This window comes from Microchirus variegatus, assembly GCF_963457635.1.
Source record: "Microchirus variegatus genome assembly, chromosome: 9".
Lineage (NCBI taxonomy): Eukaryota > Metazoa > Chordata > Actinopteri > Pleuronectiformes > Soleidae > Microchirus > Microchirus variegatus.
In genome coordinates, this window is record NC_139810.1 from 3,542,901 (window position 1) to 3,565,462 (window position 22,562).

Sequence of the window (22,562 nt, forward strand, 5' to 3'; positions counted from 1 at the left end):
CCAGCGAGGTGTTTTTTTTTTAAACGATTCTCTGACGTAATCAGACTTCACTCGATACGCGATAGCGATGACGAACTTTCATCGCGACAAACTCACACCGACAAGGACGCGGTTCTTGACACTCTGTGACCTGATGAACGAACGAATGAATGAATATGTAAACACGTGTCTGGATTATTATTGTTATTTCTTCTCAGGTGAAATTTTTTTTTTTTTTATATAGCGAACGCCTTTTTATTTTATATTCCTCCTCATTCTGTTTTTGTCTCTGTACAGAATCTGATGTAAATATTTGAAAAATGACTCTTGTTTGTTTTTAATAATCAGTAAAGTTTTCTATGTTCAAATTGTTATTTTTTTGTGTACGTTTAAAACATGCAGATGTCTGAGCGCCCCGTATTTCTTTGTCATACTATAGTTATTTCTGTAGTATTTCTTTGTAATACTTTAGTTATTTTTATAGTAGGAGTGCAGGAGTGCCCATAGGTATATATTCCTAGAAGATTTTTCAGTTATGGTAATGCATGATAAAGAACGTAAAGGCTAACATAATACAAACACTGTGCAACCTCATGAGACACAACACAAATGTTTTATTGGCTGGCGAGGCTGACTGTCACAACATCAAGCTACGCTAATGCTAATTGAAAATGAAAACATTTGCGTTGTGCCTCATGAGGTTGCACAGTGTTTGTATTATGTTAGCCCTACGCTAATGCAAATCGTAGCCTCGCTAGCTTACCTTTGGAAACAGGTTCGCCAAGTTAGCCGCAAAGTAGTAGCATGCTAATGCAAAATAACCGACGCCTCGTCGTTTCAGTATAGCACCCATGTTCTGCAGTGAACCGTGTGAAAATGTCTCACCCACGTGAGGACAGCCTCTTCACTCACTCCCACCTCTACGCTCCAGACAGCGCAGCTGCTGCTGATGAGCCGCTGCCTGCCTGGTGTATCGTGATAAATCAGCAAAAATTTAAATTCCTCAAAAAAAAGAAATTGAGAATCAAGGTGCATCCTTGATTTTCAATTTTTTGGAGGAATTTGAATTTCCGGGCCATGCTCAGCCCATATCTAAAGTCTTAGGACAATCTGACTAACAGTCAGCAAAATATGAATCTCACAGACAGACATATAGATACACTTGCTTTATGGATAGATAGATAGATAGATAGATAGATAGATAGATAGATAGATAGATAGATAGATAGATAGATAGATAGATAGATAGATAGATAGATCATAAGTCCCATAAAGTCCCATAAAAATTATAAATTATTATGTCAAAACAATGACATCATATTATAGTGATTCCATGTAAAATAGTTCTGTCAATAAAACATGAGTAAAAATGTATTGTATACAGTGGAGCTGTAGTTGTTCATCTTGTGTTTATATTTCTTTGCATATATTTATTAAAACTCATATTTCTCTTTTACTCTCATTTCTAGCTTGTTGTGATTTTTGGCTGCTGTGACACTGTAAATAACATGGGAGGAATAAAGGAATATTTTAGAGTCTTATTTTCTTTCTCTTAATGAAGAAATCATTAGTATTTGACTTTCATTGGACTCAGTACTTCATACACAAGTCATATGAAACCTCATTTGTGTTGGCAAAAGTGAACTTTGACCCTGAATTACTCCAAAAGTGCACAGTGAAAGTGTTTTCTACAACGTTGACGTAAAGGAGAGAACATCGGTGCACTTCACATTTAGTGACGACTGACTTTGACCCCAGTCGTTTAAATGTTACTGATCGCACAAGTTCAAATCTGTGAATATCAGTCTCTCTGTGACGTGTGCTCTCAGAGTTAAAATGTCCATTTGTGTTGATTTGCAGACAGTTTTATCGTTTGTCCCGTGTGAAGCTGGCCTGTGACAGGTCACTTCTGGGTTACGCAATCTTCAGGTCACGTAACTCGCGTTTAGAGGGGAAAATCAAAACTGGACGAAACGAAATTTGAGCACAATATTGGAAATACGAACGACTGATACGTGAATTGAGGACGTCTGTGAAGACAGAGCCCACACACACACGTGAACGGAAAACGTCTCGTAAATAGTGAAGTTGTGAGCGTGTGAAACGTTCACAGGTTCAGGACGACAGGACCGAGCTGACCATGTTCAAAGTGATGTCACAGCGTCATGGCCACAGAAAAACCTTTGTCCTTCACATGATGTTTGTCCCTGATCTGCTGAAGCTGCGTCACAGAGCAGGACTCAGGATGAAGATCATCTTCATCATCACCACCTGTTGAGAGAAGACGACAGAGGAGAAGAGTCAGAGTCACAGCAGTGAGTCAGTGAAGCAGCAGAGACTTCAATCCAGTTCAGAGCTGCTTCATGTTCATCACTTTACTTTACATTCACTCATTGTTGACATGATGTCATCATGAAGTCACTGTGAGGAAACAAATGTCTGTATTTTTCAGTGTATACAATAGTTGGTGTGAGCGCCCTCTGTCTTCAGACCAGCATCAGTTCTTCTGTAGGATTAGAGTCAGGTGTTTGATTCACCAATAAGACTGAACAGGTAGAGGACGAGCAACAGCCAGACTCTGCTACCAAGGTGAGGTTGTGGAAGACGTTTTCATGTCACAGGTCAAACACTATGGCGAGACTGAGAAGAGCAACAAGACACGAGGTCGTTCAGCGACATCAGCAAAGTCTCTGCCAGACAAAGACTTCAGAGCAGACTGAGGTTTCAACGTCTTTGGAAGAAGCACAAAGACAACGTTGAACATCGTGGACCAAAACCACGTCACCACAGTTTCACACGCAGCTGTGATACGATGACTCCGCCCACTTTGAGGAGGAGCTATAGTCATGGAAAACCAACCAAACCTCTGCACAAGTAGAGCAGACTGCAGTCACACTAATCTCACGTCATCAGTGATGAAGTCAAACTACAAACAGCTGATGGACGGTCATCATGTGAGGCGGTCAGCTCTAGTCTGTGATCACATGATCACCAGCAGCTCGTCTGATTGGCCGACTGTTGTCTCTCTGTGTCTTTGTGTCCAATCATGAAGTCTGTCTCTATTCTGCTCTCACAGCTTCACTGAGGAAACACTGGATCTTTGCTCTGACTGTGATTAATTACAACACTGACTCTAACTCTACTGACCTCACAGTCTCCAGTCTGTAGTCTGGACTCTTCTCAAGATCAAACAGAGGCTTCAGTTCTGAATCCTTCAGTTTGTTCCAGCTCAGGTCCAGTTCTCTCAGGTGTGAGGGGTTGGACTTCAGAGCTGAGACCAGAGAAGAACAGCTGATCTCTGACAAACTGCAGTCACTCAACCTGAATAAAGAATAAAAGATGAGACTTTAGACAACGACTGTGTGTGTGTGTGTGTGTGTGTGTGTGTGTGTGTGTGTGTGTGTGTGTGTGTGTGTGTGTGTGTGTGTGTGTGTGTGTTTCATTCATTCATCAGTGAATCAAATGAGTTTCATGTAAACTTGGGTGATATCAACATTAAATATCTAGATATTTGATGATTTGATGATATCAATAAAAAGTGTCATTGTGAATGATGTTTTTATGAGCGTATGAAACAGAACCATAGCTTTGACAAAGTAGCAGGTTACATTCTTTTATATTTGTATATATCGGCAAATATCGTGATATACGATAATATCAAATATCTAAAGACTAGTTTAATGTTAATGAAAGTATAAAAAAACATCAGCTTCAGTCAGTGAACTCACCCCAGAGTCTCCAGTCTACAATGTGGACTCTCCAGTCCAGAACACAGCAGCTTCACTCCTGAATCGTACAGATTGTTCTCCCTCAGGTCCAGTTCTCTCAGGTGTGAGGAGTTGGACTTCAGAGCTGAGACCAGAGAAGAACAGCTGATCTCTGACAAATCGCAGTACCTCAACCTGAATAAAGAATAAAAGATGAGACTTTAGACAACGACTGTGTGTGTGTTGTGTGTGTGTGTGTGTGTGTGTGTGTGTGTGTGTGAGAGAGAAAGTGTGTGTGTGTTGTTGACAGGATCTAGAAGCTCGAGAACTGTTTTTGTTCCTTATGATGAGGTCAAATCTAAAAACACTTTAGTTTTTGTACTTTACTTTCTTTAAAAAAAAACTGTGAGATGTAGTTGATTTCTTTTTCCTTTTTATTCATTTTACCTGTTTTTGTCACAAAGACAATAAAGATCAAAAAAATGTTTTTAAAGAAAACATCTTTTCTCATTTTGTTTGCACAGTGTTCAATATTAGATATCGTAAAAAATATCAAATCTGACGTCAAATATTGTGATATACGATAATATCAAATATCTAAAGACTAGTTTAATGTTAATGAAAGTTAAAAAACAACATCAGCTTCAGTCAGTGAACTCACCCCAGAGTCTCCAGTCTACAATGTGGACTCTCCAGTCCAGAACACAGCAGCTTCACTCCTGAATCCTTCAGTTCGTTCCCACTCAGGTCCAGTTCTCTCAGGTGTGAGGGGTTGGACTTCAGAGCTGAGACCAGAGAAGAACAGCTGATCTCTGACAAATCGCAGTACCTCAACCTGAATAAAGAATAAAAGATGAGACTTTAGACAACGACTGTGTGTGTGTTGTGTGTGTGTGTGTGTGTGTGTGTGTGTGTGTGTGAGAGAGAAAGTGTGTGTGTGTTGTTGACAGGATCTAGAAGCTCGAGAACTGTTTTTGTTCCTTATGATGAGGTCAAATCTAAAAACACTTTAGTTTTTGTACTTTACTTTCTTTTTTAAAAAAAACTGTGAGATGTAGTTGATTTCTTTTTCCTTTTTATTCATTTTACCTGTTTTTGTCACAAAGACAATAAAGATCAAAAACATGTTTTTAAAGAAAACATCTTTTCTCATTTTGTTTGCACAGTGTTCAATATTAGATATCGTAAAAAATATCAAATCTGACGTCAAATATTGTGATATACGATAATATCAAATATCTAAAGACTAGTTTAATGTTAATGAAAGTATAAAAAAACAACATCAGCTTCAGTCAGTGAACTCACTTCAGAGTCTCCAGTCTACAATGTGGACTCTCCAGTCCAGAACACAGCAGCTTCACTCCTGAATCCTTCAGTTTGTTCCAGCTCAGGTCCAGTTCTCTCAGGTGTGAGGGGTTGGACTTCAGAGCTGAGACCAGAGAAGAACAGCTGATCTCTGACAAACTGCAGCTCATCAACCTGAATAAAGAATAAAAGATGAGACTTTAGACAACGACTGTGTGTGTGTGTGTGTGTGAGAGAGAAAGTGTGTGTGTGTGTGAGAGAAAGTGTGTGTGTGTTGTTGACAGGATCTAGAAGCTCGAGAACTGTTTTTGTTCCTTATGATGAGGTCAAATCTAAAAACACTTTAGTTTTGTACTTTACTTTCTTTTAAAAAAAAACTGTGAGATGTAGTTTATTTCTTTTTCCTTTTTATTCATTTTACCTGTTTTTGTCACAAAGACAATAAAGATCAAAAAAATGTTTTTAAAGAAAACATCTTTTCTCATTTTGTTTGCACAGTGTTCAATATTAGATATCGTAAAAAATATCAAATCTGACGTCAAATACCGTGATATAGGATAATATCAAATATCTAAAGACTAGTTTAATGTTAATGAAGTTTAAAAAAAACAACATCAGCTTCAGTCAGTGAACTCACTTCAGAGTCTCCAGTCCACAATGTGGACTCTCCAGTCCAGAACACAGCAGCTTCACTCCTGAATCCTTCAGTTCGTTCCTACTCAGGTCCAGTTCTCTCAGGTGTGAGGGGTTGGACTTCAGAGCTGAGACCAGAGAAGAACAGCTGATCTCTGACAAACCGCAGTGAAACAACCTGAATAAAGAATAAAAGATGAGAAGTTGCTGCTTGAAAGCAGTCAGTGTTTGATCATGTGTTCAGAGCTGAGACCACGACTTCACACTGAGTCTCTGAGAGTTCACAATAATCCAGTCTGTGATTATAGAAAAATATCACACTGCATGAAAACCCAGATTATCGGCGCCGCTCACGCCAGATAACTGCCCCGAACGCCCGTGATTCTCAGCCATTATCAGCCGTCCTCCGCGACGTTCGCCTGTTCCCCATAACGCCCGATCATAGTTGAGAACGGACGGGGGGGGTGTAGCGGGGGAAGGGGTTCGCGAACCCCCGCTAGGTGCTAACGGCTCTAATTAGCATATCAATGTAGCGATCGTCAGCAAGTAGGTCTAACTCCGGGCCGGAGTAACCACGCCATCCCTCCCCTTACCATTACGGGCACTCCCCTTACACGCGGGCACGCCTCCTCAACACTCCCCTACACGCAGGCACTTCTCCTCTGACGTGATGACGTTTGCTTTTGTCGAAACTTTATTTATACACGCGTATCCCATGCAAACTCATTGACAGAGACTTTTTACCACGGTGTGCGACAATAATAGAGACGAATAAAATACTCGCTGACATTTATGAACACATAAGTGTACTTTGTATGCAATTTATGAATAATTAAAGCCACTTTGTAAACTATTAAATAATATAGGCAAACTGCTAAAATATATAAATGCAGATTATACACATACACATAATTATCACGTTTCTGATATAAAAATCACGTTTACAAAATAAAGTATCACGTTCATAAAATATAATTATAACGTTTATAAAATATAATGATCACGTTTATAAAATATAATGATCACGTTTATATATTACAGTATCACATTATAACGTGATACTGATCCCCAAAAAACATTTCCACTGTGACGGCAATAGCTTCTGTAAAATGTAACGTTTGTGAGTAATTTTATTTATTTTTGCAAACTTCCATGATCACAGCAAACTGTAGGTTATAAAAAGTTGTTTAATAGCCTACACTTTTTGAATGTCTTATTAGTCTGTTTGACAGAAAAAGTATTAGAACTTTCGAAGTCTACTTGTTCTGTTTTTACACTCCCATGAGGTACAACTACAAAATCACTCAACAAAGCTTTCAACAAAATCAACAATAAACTAAACTATTGCTGATTATGTCATTAAGGAGTTGTTACCTATTTCCAGGTAGATATGTGAAACTCTGGTATCTGAATCAAACACAGTTGGACATCAGTGGATATTTTGACGAATGAAGTCATACAAAAGCTCTGAAACACTTGATTCTGCACAGAAAGTTGTATAACTTTCAAATCCATGTAATGAATACAAGAAATTAATGATATATTATTTTTATTCATGTAACACAAAATAATCTTTTTACACTTTTGACAAAGAGCCCCTGCTGGAACAAGGGTCTTTCTGCATGGAGTTTGCATGTTCTTCCCGTGTGTGCGTGGGTTTTCTCCAGGTTCTCCGGCTTCCTCCCACAGTCCAAAAACATGCAGATTTGGGGATTAGGTGATTTGGCCGTAGGTGTGTGAGTGTGAGTGAACGGTTGTTTGTCTCTATATGTGTCCCTGTGATGGACTGGTGAACTGTTCAGGGTGTGACCCCGCCTATCACCCTATGTCAGCTGAGATAGGCACAGCACCCCCCGTGACCCTTCAGTGGAGGACAAAGTGGTAGGTAATGGACAGATGGATGGAAAACAGTTTGACTCGAATCACAGTCGCTGAAGAAAGTCCTCACTCTCTAAAGCGCTCTGGAATCTGGCCAAGAGGCTTTGGAGTTTGAGCCTTGCTTCATCAGACAGGCTCTGGCTCTGAAGCTGTTCACTGAGCAGCGTTATCTCACTGATAAGACAAAATGATACAACAAAATGATGAAGTCATTAATGACACTCACATACATTTGGGAATATACACTGCTGTGAAAGTTGGTTTAACAGTTTTATAAACTATCTGACTCACCTCGAGTCAAACTTATTTCCACATTTGTACACCTCAGTGGCTTTGTCCAGGGAAATGGAGCGTACAACTGCCAGGGCGAAGATTAAGATTGTGTTGGACAGTGACCATGTGTTAAAAGGAGACATATGCAGTTATATAAAATATGTAGTCTTTGAATCAGTGTCTGATATCTCACTTCTGGCAAAAGTACATCCATGACGAAAGCCACTGGATCAGCATACTTCTTGTCTGTCTTTGTACTTTCAAGTACTCCAGACAAGAAGCTCATCACCTTGTCCACTTGGTCGTCTTCTTCAAAAAGAATGACGATCCAGGGAGACACTGTGCTGCCGCTGATGATTTTCTAAATATATTATAGGTTTTTAGTTTGGGTATTCATATATAAATACAATAAATAAATAAATCCCACACAAAATGCTTTTTGACAAACTCACTTGAAGGTGTTGCAGCATGCCTTGATCCTCAGTTATCCCTTGAACTAACAGGCAACTGGACTCACGCCGTTTCTTTCTTGCCTGTTGGGCCCTTTCCTAAAATGAAATTATACAATGCATAAATATGCAACACTGTATATATTCAAGTACTTTGAATAAGACAATTTCTTTCCCTGATTATTTGCACTTCCTTACGTACCACAAGACTCTTTGTGGATGCATCATCAGAGCTGACCATAGTAACATCACTGCCCTAAATGGATACACAGATAAGTTTGAATGAGACAGAACACATCTGTGTGTTTACTGATGTATGAAAGAAATGCTTAGACTAACCAAGTCTTTTGCAGGAAAGATGTACGGCATCTTGCTGTATATATGGTCATCTGCATCCAATGGCACCTGTAGACGATCATCATCACAATCAGAATTGTGCCAGCATGTGTCATATGCAAATGTTGCAAATCTTCAAATGGCAAATCGGACACTGAAAAGTGTCTGAGTCACATTGCCTCAGCTCAGGGCCTGATCCAACAGGAAAGGTCATGTTGCTCTGTAAGAGAATTTTAATATTTAATATTTAATTATATTTCTTTTGTATTTTTAATAGGGAACATGTTTCATCGACAATCCAGTAGAAATTAACTGGATTACATTTGCCTATAAGACTTTACCTGTCCTAAAATATATGTAGGCTAACTGAAATTAAATAAATTTAACTGTTGACTGTGATTCAACAGAACTTTTTATCTCTAAACGTGAAATATATTATTCATTATCAAATGTTTCATCTTTACAATTGTAGAACTGAGGTCACGTTTTCAAATTAGCAAAGCTGTGTGCAACTTCAGTCATTTAAAGATTTAAAAAAATGACTAGATAAAACTAAATAAAGAGCATGTAGTTTATCGTAAACGTTTCTTAGTGGAAAATGTGACTCACTTTGTCAATGTTATAACCTGTATGAGTAAAGGCATTTAAGAAATCATTAAAACAAACTAGAAAAAAAAATCGTTTCTCTTGCTTTCTGATACAGTCACTACGGTTATAACATGTAGACACGAGTCAACGACTGGTTAGCAAACTAAACTTAATTGACTTAATCTATAATGTATAAATAACGACAATAAATAAAGTGTTCAATATCAAACTGTGTATTAAACCATTCTTACCTTTTCTTCCGTCATTTTTAGAACTTGCGTAGTTCTGCAGCTTTCCTCTTTCTAACTTCTCGCTTCTCGTCCTTCTTCAAATACGACAACGTCATCACGTCAGACGTGATCTCTCACCCAATCAGTGTTGAGAAGGCGTGCCCGCGTGTAAGTGGAGTGCCCGTAATGGTAAGGGGAGGGATGGCGTGGTGACTCCGGCCCGGAGTTAGACCCTTCTCATCGTCAGACCTGCTCTGACTGACACATACAACCATTGGATGAACCCACACACAGTTCCACAGTAAAATCCTGTGATTGGACAGCAAACCCCTCACTCATTGGTCACCTTTGGAACACATGGTCATTTGCCCCTCCCATTTTTAATAATGATTATAATATTATAGATATTAATAACATTATTAATGATACTACTACTAATTATTCTTATTGCTATCATTATTTAGTGATAACTCCACATCACAATAGAGAATAAGAGACATAAGAAAGTACATATAGAAAGTGAAGCTTTATTTAAATAAACAAAAACAAATAACAAACATGCTTTACGAAAAATCTCTCTTGGCTGCTTCAGGGTCAGAAGTTGGAGCAGGTCTTGCAGAGAGTGGTCCATTATGCAGCCTTCTGTGGTGGGTTGTTCAGTATTCTGGGTCTCTCTCCAGCCTCTCTTGTTGAAGGATGGAGGCTGAATATCCACCCAGCTTCTCCATCAGCTGAGCCATCAAATCAAATCACATTTTATTCTAATTTTTAATTTTAATTTAAAGCCCACAATTACAAAACAGTTTGTCCTCCATCCTCCTCATCAGACATCAGGTCAATTGTGATGCCCCTGCAGAAGTCCATCTCATCCTTGGTTAAAACAGCCCTCCTCGCTTCCAGCAGCTGGAAACACAAGTAGTACAATTAGTGCTGCTCCATTTGCGTATATATACACACACGTATGTATGTATGTATGCGTTTGTCTAATTAACCAGTTAGTTTAGTAAAATGTTACACTTAGTACTTAGTATTAAGGTCAAGAAAAAACACTTTTAAATCATGCACTGATTTCAATCGTACCCTCTTTCTTCTCTGTCTGCTCCGGGCTGCACCTCTCACTGCTCCTGATTGGGCCTCAAGGTCGGGCTGACTTTATCTGTTCATATGTAAGTTCTTCTGGAGTGTCTCATAGTGTCTTACATGCCGCTGACAAAAAGAGAGGCAACAGGCATTAATATATATATATATATATATTTTAAAAAACACCACAAACAAGACCATTTTTTAGATTAAAGTTACTTACATATAAAGACTCTACTCCACACATCCGGCCTTGCAGAGAGAGTTTCCACTAAATGTAAAGTCACAGCAGAATTGTGGGGCGAGTCAAGCTGAGTCTGTCAGCAAATAAATAATACAGTATATAATGTATGTAATACAATACTCCTACATAAAATGTCACGTTTTTTTCCCTTAAAATCTTACCCTTGTATGGAGTCATAGCGCCTGGCGTTTCCCTCAGAAACATATTTACTGCAATTTTGGGATTGTGCACCCCTCTTTTCCTCTTCAAATCAGAACAGCCACGGTTTGTTGCTCTGGATCCACAGCTGCTTCCTCCAGAGACACCAGTCTGACCTCCATGGACGCCATTTTGGTGTCTGGGTCCCTATAGAGTAGATACATGTGTGAACATTTTATGCTCTTCAGTATTTGGATTCTACAAAATTACAATTCTACTTACTTTTGCCGTTCACGTGTTCTTTCAAGGTCCCAATTGACAGCTGATTGGCACAGTTTTAGCGTCTGTTTGAGTGTCTGTGTGGATAAAATGACCCTGGAATGGAAAACAGTAAAGATTAAAATAATATTACGGCTCATACTAAAAAGACTGGCATTACTTTACTTGAATCTTCGTCATATTTACAATAAGTTGTTCTCTACTCGAACATAATACGAGTCTTTAGCTTTAGCTGCAAATCTCAAGTGTTTCAACATATGTAGGATAATAAACACACATTTCCTTACGTTATGTTTACTGGCGTGAGAAACGCACGCAAATGAAACACGGGCAAACACGTGTAGCATTAGCACTTAGCCGCCTATCGCAAATGCTACACTACAGAACATATACACAAAGACAGTTTCATTGTTGGAAATACTTACAACTTGAGCTGCAGGTAATCCACCACGTAATGTCGACACTGTTCCTTCGTTTAGATGAAGTTGTGTGCTAAGTCCAGCATGGTACTGCCCGAAGTTTGAATAACACTTCTCTGTGAAGCGGTTAGCACACACGCGGAGTGTTTTGGGAATGTAGCAGCGGCATTCCCATCAAAAATAAAAGATATCCACTCCGCTTTTCTGTCCTCGTCGACAGGGAGAATGTGGAGTGTCTGGTGTTGGTTATTACAACCTAATACACAGCAAATACTTGCGGATTTATTATGAAACATGTTCTCAATCGATAAACTCAGAAGCTCCAACGACGGTTCATATTTACATCCATGAGACAGACACGCTGCTGTTTCTTCTTCTACCGCTTATATCCATCTATAGGTGCACTACCGCCCCCTAGGTGCATTACCACCCCTATGAATGACAATTTGACCCTCTATCTGAACCAAGACCAGCTGTTATAAAGCAGTTTTTAGTTGTTAATGTCATGTCCAAAACCACTGCATTCAAACATGTCCTTGCTAAAGTTTCTTGGCTTCATATGTAGAACCTTCTCTTATTTTTGGGGGCAAAATTATTGTCTTATGTTTTCTCATCATTCATAGTAAAGTTACCATGAACAGCTGGGAATCTACACACAATGTTGATACATGGCATGACTAAGTTTAAAGGTGTGGTGGTATAATCCAGTTTTTAACCACATAATACAATTAAATAATTGTTCAAAGAAATAATGGGTCTTCAAAATGTAAACTTAAATTCCTTCTACAGGGAAACTATTGAGCAAAACTCAATGGCTCCTGAGACAGTATCTATTCCATGGAGACACACACTCCTGATTTGCATTTGAACAGATCACAACATGGTCATTTACATATGAAAACCTTACCCGCTCCTAGGAGCTGGGGGGTGACTTTCTCACCTAGACTGCAAGTTTACGGCAATTCCTGGCAGTTATCGGCAACTGACTGAAACACCCAGTTGACTGGGAGTTTGACGGCAATTCTCAGGGACAATAACTGCCAAAAATCCCACTTTTCATGCAGTGTCATATGTTGACATTTTCATCAACATCTTCTCTTGTTGTGTTTGAAGCATCTTTCATGGAGTCACAGTGAGGTGTCCATCATGTCCACAGTCTGAGTGTGTGGAACACACCTGGGACCTGGACTCATGTCAAACTCAGACATGTTGGTTCGACCCGGTCCAGAGACACAGACCTGATCAGCAGCAACTTCACAGCTGATGGTTATTAACAAGCTAACGTCACTGGACGACTGTGTCTTAATGTAACGTCAGCAGACTTCTCTAGATCTGAACACGGACTGGTTCTGATCAGGTCTTTGGGTTTGCTTTGACCCGTCTAATCAGGTTTATGTGAAACCAAAAAGAATCAAAGTCACATGAAGAGAAAGTTAACAATGAAACATTAACAGTAAATGACCAAATAAAGACGTTAAAAGCAAACATCACAAGCAGCTGATAAATCTGCATCATTTAAAACATGAAAAACAACACAGCTGACTGACAAAGTGAGAAGAATGAGAAGAATATTTGATCAACCATCACTGATTGATGATGTTATTGATCATGTCTGAACTTACTTGGCCTTCCTGCAGTTCCTCACAGCTGGAATCAGTCTCTCTCTTCCCTGGTCTGATGTGTTGTACTTGTTCAGGTCCAACTCATCCAGAACCTCCTCAGACATCTGCAGCATGTAGGCCAGAGCTGAGCAGTGGATCTCAGAGAGTTCCTGTTCTCTGTCCTTTGACTTCATGAACTCTTGGATCTCCTGATGCACTGATTGGTCGTTCATCTCTGTCAGACAGTGGAAGATGTTGATGCTTCTGTCAGGTGAGATGTCATCTGTGTACATCTCCTTCAGGTTCTCAATGACCATCTGGATGATTTCTGGACTGTTCCGAGTCTGACCCAGCAGACCTCCTAAGAGTCTCTGGTTGGACTCCAGACAGAGTCCATGAAGGAAGCGAACAAACAGGTCCAGGTGACCATTTACACTTTGAAGTGATTTCTCCATGACTGCTCCTAGGAAGACATCCAGAGAAGTGCAATGATCATCATCTTCATCTTCATCTTCATCTTCATCTTCATCTTCATCTTCATCTTCATCTTCATCGTCATCATCATCACCATCTTCATCATCATCTTCTAGTCTGAAGAAGTCCTGCAGTACCTCTGTCTTCCTGCTGGTGAAACAGTGGAACATGTAGACTGCAGCCAGAAACTCCTGAACGCTCAGATGAACAAAGCAGTAGACTGTTTTCTGGAAGATCACACTCTCTCTTCTGAAGATCTCTGTACAAACTCCTGAGTAAACCGAGGCCTCTGTCACACTAAGACCACACCGGTCCAGGTCTTCTTGGTAGAACATGATGTCTCCTTTCTGCAGATGTTCAAAGGCCAGCCTCCCCAGCTTCAGAAGAACGTCCCTGTCGGCCTCCATCAGCTCCTGTGGACTCGTCTCACGTCCTTTGTCGTACTTGTTCTTCTTCCTCTTTGTCTGAACCAACAGGAAGTGTGAGTACAGGTCTGTCAGGGTCTTGGGCAGCTCTCCTCTCTGCTCTGTGGTCAACATGTGCTCCAGAACTGTAGCACTGATCCAGCAGAAGACTGGGATTTGACACATGATGTGGAGGCTCCTGGACGTCTTGATGTGTGAGATGATTCTGCTGGACAGATCTTCATCTCTGGATCTCTTCCTGAAGTACTCGTCCTTCTGGTCCTCAGTGAAGCCTCGTACTTCTGTTACCCTGTCAACACATGTAGGAGGGATCTGATTGGCCGCTGCAGGTCGAGAAGTTATCCAGATGAGAGCTGAGGGAAGCAGATTCCCCTGGATGAGGTTGGTCAGCAGCACGTTGACTGATGACCTGTGTGTGACGTCAGAAACCAGCGTCCTGCTGCTGAAGTCCAGTGAGAGTCTGCTTTCATCCAGGCCGTCAAAGATGAACAAAAGTTTACAGACAGCGAGCTTCTCTGCTCTGACCTTCTCTAATGTTGGATGGAAAACATGGAGCAGCGTGAGAAGACTGTGCTGCTGATCTCTGATCAGGTTCAGCTCCCTGAACGAAAGCAGAATCAGCAGATTCACATCCTGGTTTTCCAAACCCTCGGCCCAGTCCAGAGTGAACTTCTGCACCGAGAAAGTTTTTCCAACACCAGCGACGCCGTTGGTCAGGACCACTCTGATGCGCCCCTGGTGGTCAGGTAAGGCTTTAAAGATGTGGCAGCACTTGATGGGAGTGTCCTTGACCATCTTCTTCTTGGAGGTCGTCTCCAGCTGCTTCACCTCATGTTGAGTATTGACCTCTTCACTCTGTCCCTCTGTGATGTAGAGCTCAGTGAAGATCCTGTTCAGGAGGGTTCTACTTCCTCTTCCTTCAGTTCCTTCAGTCACATGTTCAAATCTGCTCCTCAGACTGATCTTATGTTCATCTAGAACCTTCTGTTCGTCTAGAACCTCCTGCAGACCAACATCTGCTGAAAGACAAGAGACAAAGTCAGACTGAAGAAAGAATCTGAGCAGCTGAGGATTATTTTCATCTTTTTCTCTCACGTTGTTGTTTTATGTTGTTTGTTGTCAAATGAAAAACTACAGTCACTTTCACTGTAATGACTTGAATAACTTTATTGTTAAAGACTGAATCATTCTAGAATAACTGTGACGATTGTGAAGGAAAGAGAATCATCTGTATACAAGAGAACAATAATGATAGAAAAGCAGGAAAATGATGGTAAACCTTCATTTCTTCAACCTGCAGGGGGCAGCAGAGAGTTAAACTCCATCATCTTCATCATCACATGAGTAACATTTTTAACTTTTAGACATTTTTCTCCTGTTTTTTCCATTTTTAAAATCTGCTCGTGCTGATGGAAGCTGCTCTCTTTATGAGTCTTACTCTGTGGTCCACGTCCTGTCCTGGGTCTTTGTCCACACTGAGGACAGCAGGAGTCTCCTGGTGGACCAGACTGGTCCCAGTATGAGGAGATGCAGCGTCTGCAGAACCAGTGACCACAGCTGGTGGAGACTGGATCCTTCAGGACGTCCTGACACAGAGGACAGCAGGACGTCTGCTCGTCCACAGGAACAGCAAACTTGTCTCTGTGAAGACATGTCTTTATTACTAACATGTCAGGGACAGGTGGACATGAGTGTGTGAAGACATGTCTTTATTACTAACATGTCAGGGACAGGTGGACATGTGTCTGTGAAGACATGTCTTTATTACTAACATGTCAGGGACAGGTGGACATGTGTGTGTGAAGACATGTCTTTATTACTAACATGTCAGGGACAGGTGGACATGTGTGTGTGAAGACATGTCTTTATTACTAACATGTCAGGGACAGGTGGACATGTGTGTGTGAAGACATGTCTTTATCACTAACATGTCAGGGACAGGTGGACATGTGTCTGTGAAGACATGTCTTTATTACTAACATGTCAGGGACAGGTGGACATGTGTCTGTGAAGACATGTCTTTATTACTAACATGTCAGGGACAGGTGGACATGTGTGTGTGAAGACATGTCTTTATTACTAACATGTCAGGGACAGGTGGACATGTGTCTGTGAAGACATGTCTTTATTACTAACATGTCAGGGACAGGTGGACATGTGTCTGTGAAGACATGTCTTTATTACTAACATGTCAGGGACAGGTGGACATGAGTGTGGCTGAGACAGTGAATGAAAACCCTTGTTTATTGACTGAAGCAAATGTCGAGCTCAGTGACGACTGTGGACACGAGACAAACTTGTCCTCTGATCTGAGACACTTTATTGTCTTACAGTTTTGTCTCACCGTGTTGTGTGTGTGTGTCTTTGTGAGGACACAGAGGTTTGGTTGAGAACCTACACTTTTATGAATTTGACTCCTTCACAGGACAAACTGTCTCTTACTTTGTCTCTGAGGCTCCAGGTTCATGACTGAAGAACAGAGGTAGATCCATAGACTCATCACTCTTCACAGACAGACAGCTGGGTCCTGGAGTTTCTGCTCTCCGTCTCTGGTTGTGACTTCTGCAAACACAAACAGGGTTTTATATAGTTTAACTTCTTTTTCCCTGACCTGGATCTGTGAATCTTGTTCGTAGAGTGATAAAAATCTGTGAATTCTCCGCTGTTTACATAATCACGCTGACGCGCCGGTGCCGCTTTTCGGGGTTTTTTCCACTCCTGCGGGTTTGATCCATCTGTGTTTTAACTGTGTTTGGTGAACACAAGAATGGTTTATAAGAGTTTCTGACATTTCTGTGGGTATGCAGCATGTCTGTGTTTGTTAAAGTTAGACATGGTTTTATAACGCTTTTGTCGCTGCGTCTGACGCTGCCCCGGTAGCGGGGACATCAGTAAAGAAGAGATTAACACGATTAAAAAACACAACGCGTTAATGATGGCTGTAATTAGTAAATCACAATTAAAGCGATAATTTGACAGCCCTAATAAAAATAAGTTTGGTAGCACTAACAGCTCATATCATGTGGCTGACTGGAAAAATAACTGGGAGTTAGAAAGGGCGTGTCGCGATTCTGTTTTCTCACATCACGACACAGGTTCGTGGCTCTGAGTATCACGATTTCGATTTCGATACGCATATCGTTACAGCCCTACTTTAGACCAGTTATTGCACCTGTTTCCATCCCGGCGTCAAACACGAGTGTAGCGCCAGAATGAAGCCAAATTACAAGTGATGAAATCAAGTTTAACCCTCTCGGTCCATTTTGATAGTCTCGCTAGTTTTCCACGGGAGGACCATGGTGTGTTTGGGCCTGAAGTGAGGACAATATGAGGACAGAGGACAATATGTGGCCCTCAGAAGTCTGTTTAAGAGACATGTTTCAGTTATTTCTGTCATGTTAAAGTCCTGTTGCAGGGACATAACATAGCATCATAAAGCATACATCAACTGCATGGTGTTCAGGGATGAACAGTCTCTCCTTTTGCTATTGTACTATTTTTTTCAGCTACACTACAATTAATTGTGAGTAATGTAGCAGATTAGTTCTGAATGACAGGGTCCCTGCTATCACATGTTGTTATAATATAACATTTACATAATAAACTATAGGCTTCCCAAATGCTGTAATAAACTAAGCATGATGAGTTGAGCATATGTCAGCAACAGATGCTTAAAGGCATTTAAATGGAGTTTAGTGTTGGTGTTTGTATTATTCAAAGTTTTGATTCCAATATTTTGACTTTTATTGCAAATTAATATCGGCTCCAAATATCGGTTATCGGCCTCCTTGACTACTAATAATTGGTATCGTTATCGGCCCTGAAAAAAGCATATCAGTCGATCTCTACTTTATTACTAACATGTCAGGGACAGGTAGAAATGTGTCTGTGAAGACATGTCTTTATTACTAACATGTCAGTGACAGGTGGACATGTGTCTGTGAAGACATGTCTCTATTACTAACATGTCAGTGACAGGTGGACATGTGTCTGTGAAGACATGCCTTTATCACTAACATGTCAGGGACAGGTGGACATGTGTCTGTGAAGACATGTCTTTATTACTAACATGTCAGAGACAGGTGGACATGTGTCTGTGAAGACATGTCTTTATTACAAACATGTCAGGGACAGGTGGACATGTGTCTGTGAAGACATGTCTTTATTACTAACATGTCAGGGACAGGTGGACATGTGTCTGTGAAGACATGTCTTTATTACTAACATGTCAGGGACAGGTGGACATGTGTCTGTGAAGACATGTCGTTATTACTAACATGTCAGGGACAGGTGGACATGTGTCTGTGAAGACATGTCTTTATTACTAACATGTCAGGGACAGGTGGACATGTGTCTGTGAAGACATGTCTTTATTACTAACATGTCAGGGACAGGTGGACATGTGTGTGGCTGAGACAGTGAATGAAAACCCTCGTTTATTGACTGAAGCAAATGTCGAGCTCAGTGACGACTGGGGACACAAGACAAACTTGTCCACGAGACACTTTATTGTCTTACAGTTTTGTCTCACCATGTTGTGTGTGTGTGTCTTTGTGAGGACACAGAGGTTTGGTTGAGAACTCCTGAAGACCTTCTACGACTCGGTAGTGGCATCAGCCATTTTCTACGCAGTGGTCTGCTGGGGCAGTGGCATCACAGCCGCAGACAGGAAGAGGCTGGACAGGCTGATTAAAAAAGCCAGCTCTGTCCTTGGATGTCCCCTGGAACCAGTGGAGGTGGTGGGAGAGAGGAGAATGGCTACCAAGCTATCGTCTCTGATGGACAATCTCTCCCACCCCCTGCAGAACACCATCGCAGCACTGGGCAGCTCCTTCAGTCACAGACTTAAACATCCAAAATGTCTGAAGGAGCGTTATCGCAGGTCGCTCCTCCCTACAAGCACTGCTCTAAGTAGACCCCCCCCCCCCCACACACACACACACACACAAACACACACACACACACACACTCTCCACTCTCCATGTGCAATATACTGTTCATTTTTCATTGCTGTAATATACTGTATATATTTTTTCATAATGTACATTTTTTTAAGTGCAATATATTGTCATTTTTCATACTGTCAAATTTTTTATACTGTAGTTTTCTCATCAGTGCAATATCCATATCCTTATTTAATATCCTTATTTAATAGCTCAGCCTTGTTTCCTTACACTGTAAATACCATGTGCATACTGTGTATATTCTGCAGACCGGTTGTAATGTACATTCTACATTCTATTTTTAAACTTATTTTTATAGTCAGTGTTAATATCTTTATATATTCTATTTCTTTTTGGTAATGCATGTTTAATATTTATTATTCTTATCTTTATTGTCTTGCTGCTGTAACACTGGAAATTTCCCCACCGCGGGACGAATAAAGGACTATCTTATCTTATCTTATCTTACACTTTGATGAATCTGACTCCTTCACAGGACAAACTGTCTCTTACTTTGTCTCTGAGGCTCCAGGTTCATGACTGAAGCTTATAGGTGTTCCCATAGACTCATCACTCTTCACAGACAGACAGCTGGGTCCTGGAGTCTCTGCTCTCCGTCTCTGGTTGTGACCTCTGCAAACACAAACAGGGTTTTATATAGTTTAAAAATAGCCGATGCTTTCATATTTGTTGTCTTGTTCTAAGTTTCCTCATAATGAGAGTTTTAATGACGGTTGGTCAAACAGCTGAATGATCTGCTGCTAACACGCTTCACTGGACAAACTGTCTCTTACTTTGTCTCTGAGGCTCCAGGTTCATGACTGAAGCACAAACAGGGTTTTATATAGTTTAACTTCTTCTTCCCTGACCCTCTTTTTGGAGTCCCTGCTCAAAAATGACATGCCCAAACTAAACAGAGTAAATATCTGCAGTTACAAGCTCTATGTGAATCATCTTAGTTTCAAAATAAAGAGAAAACTGTGTCAAAGTTAATCCACATGGAAAACAGCATAAATGATCAATTTTTTTCCCTCGCCTAAAAAATATAGCATTTTAAAGTAAATATCACCTTTAAAATATGCAGTATTGTCTTAAAAACACATGGAGGACATGTAACATGTGGACATGAGCTGTGCAAAGTATGAGGCTGCTGAAGTGAAGCAGAGTAAAATGACAGAGGTTTTAGTAAAGGGATGTCTAGGCGTTCTCTAGTTTGACAAAACAAATTTAAAAAAGTAAGAAACTGGCTGTAAATGGATGCTCACTGTGTGGAGCGTAATAACAACTGTGACTCTGCAGCATGTTCAGTTGAACAGCGCCATAGCTCTGGCTTACATTGGACAATTTGGGTGATTGACAGCTTGTTTTAAACCTCTAATCCAATAGAATCGGGCCCCAGCATTTGTGTTTAACACACAACCAAGTCTGTTGTTGTCTTGATCCAAGTTTCCTCATAATAAAGGTTTTTATGACGGTTGGTCAAACAGCTGAATGATCTGCTGCTAACACCCTTCACAGGACAAACTGTCTCTTACTTTGTCTCTGAGGCTCCAGGTTCATGACTGAAGGTTATAGGTCGTCCCATAGACTGGTCACTCTTCACAGACAGACAGCTGGGTCCTGGAGTCTCTGCTCTGTCCTCGTCTTCCTCCACACAATCACTCATCTGCTGGACTTCAGTCATTCTGAGAGAGAAACAGACTGTGAGCTGACACTGACAGACACACAGACCGAATATATAAACCGTCCCAATATAAATATTTACAGAGCTCATTTGAGCAAAATAACTTGTGTAAATGTGTAAATGAGCTCCTCACTTACTTCTCACTGCTCCACTGATCATATTTAAAGCACTTGAAAGAGTTCCCTCTCAAACTCTGCAGTGGAAAATCTCCTTCATGTTTCCTGGAGGACGACTGATGTGGATCTGTGTTCAGTCCAGTGACCAATCACACCAGAGGAAACTGGAAGACAACAGGAGTTTTCTGTTAGAGAAGGTGTTTGATGAAATCTGCACTTCATGTACCTGACATATTTGTGTGCTATAGCGGCTTATGGCCAGTAGATGGTGCTAGGCTACTCTGCTTGTGTGTTATTGAAGGGCTGTTGCCTGCATTAAAGTCAGCTGAATGTTAGATATAGTTTCATGTGTTTGTGATATCCAGAGATATCACAAACACATGAGCCTCTGACTTTATCACATACACTTCTGATGGTTCAGCAAATCCTGCCTTTATTTACATTTTCCATGTGTCCATTTGAAGATTAGAAAACGTCACGCAGTAAAAGTACTTCATGCTACTTGTGCATGAAGTAAATAAAGTGTTTTGACCAATAAAATTGAAACCATCAACTATGAACACAAATCATGGATTTTATCTCACACAAAAGTCAGAATTTTGTTCAGTTTACCGAACTTTGACACTGGATTACTACAAAAGCACATAGTAAAATTACTAAATACTGATTGTACATGAAGTACAAAACGTACTAAGTACAATTAAATTTAAACATAACTACTACTACTTCAAATATAGACATGTGAACTTTGACCCTGGATTACTCCAAAAGTACACAGTAAAAGTTTCATTTGACAACATTCTTTACTTTTTTTAATTGTTTAATTTAATCGCAATGATAATTTATAATCGTTTGGATTATTTAATCTAATGTATTCAACATTGTGTTCGCGTTGGACGGGACTTTATTTTGAAAACCGGAAATGAACTGCTTCATAACTTCATAACTTCAGAACACTTGTGAATTAAGTACTTAAAACCTCCTAAATGATGTCATTATTTTTTTCTATGAAATAAAATAAACTTTACTAATGCGTTTCATTTGACGTCACTGTTTCGTTTTTAATCAAAATGATCATTTATAAACGTCTGGATTATTAAATCTAATGTATTCAACGGTTTGGAGCGTTTGATGAGAAAAGAGAGAACATGGCGGAATTCACATTTAAGAAAAACAAACGACGACTGACCTGAGTTACGACAGGCTGAACGTTTCCATTCTAACCTGTTAGGATTAAGCAGTTTTTCACTTTGTTACTGTACTTGAGTACAAAATACACGTATCTGTACTTTACGTTGTTATTTCTAGCAACGTTTACTTCGAAAAGTACATTTTTATGCCAGAAGATGACTTCTGATACTGAGAGAGAGAGTTTTACTTGAGTAATATTATAAAAAGTGACTAAAAACTTCTACCAAAGTCATTTTCTGGTCACATACTTGTACGTTTACTTAAATATCACGTTAAGGTACTTCACACGGACCAAATCATCACATATTATCGTTATAATCACCGTCAACACTCACCTTTCTGTCTTCATGCTGCGCAGTTAAAATGGCGACTGAAGCAAAGTCACAGAATACTTTCACTTTCACTGCTCCACCCATAGATATGTAAAGGGCAGATGTCTTACAATACATATGTAAAGGGTAGATGTCTTGCCATAGATATACAAAGTGTAGATGTCTTACCATAGATATTGAAAGGGTAGATGTCTTACCATAGATATACAACGGGTAGATGTCTTAGAATATATATTTAAAGGGTAGATGTCTTGCCAT

At 40.2% G+C, this 22,562-nt stretch overlaps 1 protein-coding gene and 1 long non-coding RNA gene across 2 annotated transcripts; both read right to left on the reverse strand.

Moving 5' to 3' along the window:
• Positions 1-1,771: 1,771 nt before the first annotated feature.
• On the reverse strand, positions 1,772-22,337 carry LOC310931841 (NACHT, LRR and PYD domains-containing protein 3-like). The gene is made up of 13 exons (XM_083895079.1): positions 22,308-22,337; positions 20,803-20,945; positions 20,517-20,666; positions 19,495-19,614; positions 16,481-16,600; positions 15,477-15,679; positions 13,161-15,057; positions 5,629-5,802; positions 4,992-5,165; positions 4,348-4,521; positions 3,708-3,881; positions 3,127-3,300; positions 1,772-2,250 (listed from the first exon to the last, which is right to left on the reverse strand). Exons 3-13 carry the CDS (start codon positions 20,663-20,665, stop codon positions 2,244-2,246), a joined length of 3,366 nt encoding a protein of 1,121 aa, XP_083751205.1. The 5' UTR covers position 20,666; positions 20,803-20,945; positions 22,308-22,337; the 3' UTR covers positions 1,772-2,243.
• LOC310931843 lies at positions 10,007-11,248 on the reverse strand. Its single transcript, XR_014592926.1, has 5 exons — positions 11,123-11,248; positions 10,864-11,047; positions 10,682-10,775; positions 10,459-10,584; positions 10,007-10,281 (listed from the first exon to the last, which is right to left on the reverse strand). It is a non-coding gene; the product is annotated as an uncharacterized lncRNA (long non-coding RNA).
• Positions 22,338-22,562: the final 225 nt, after the last annotated feature.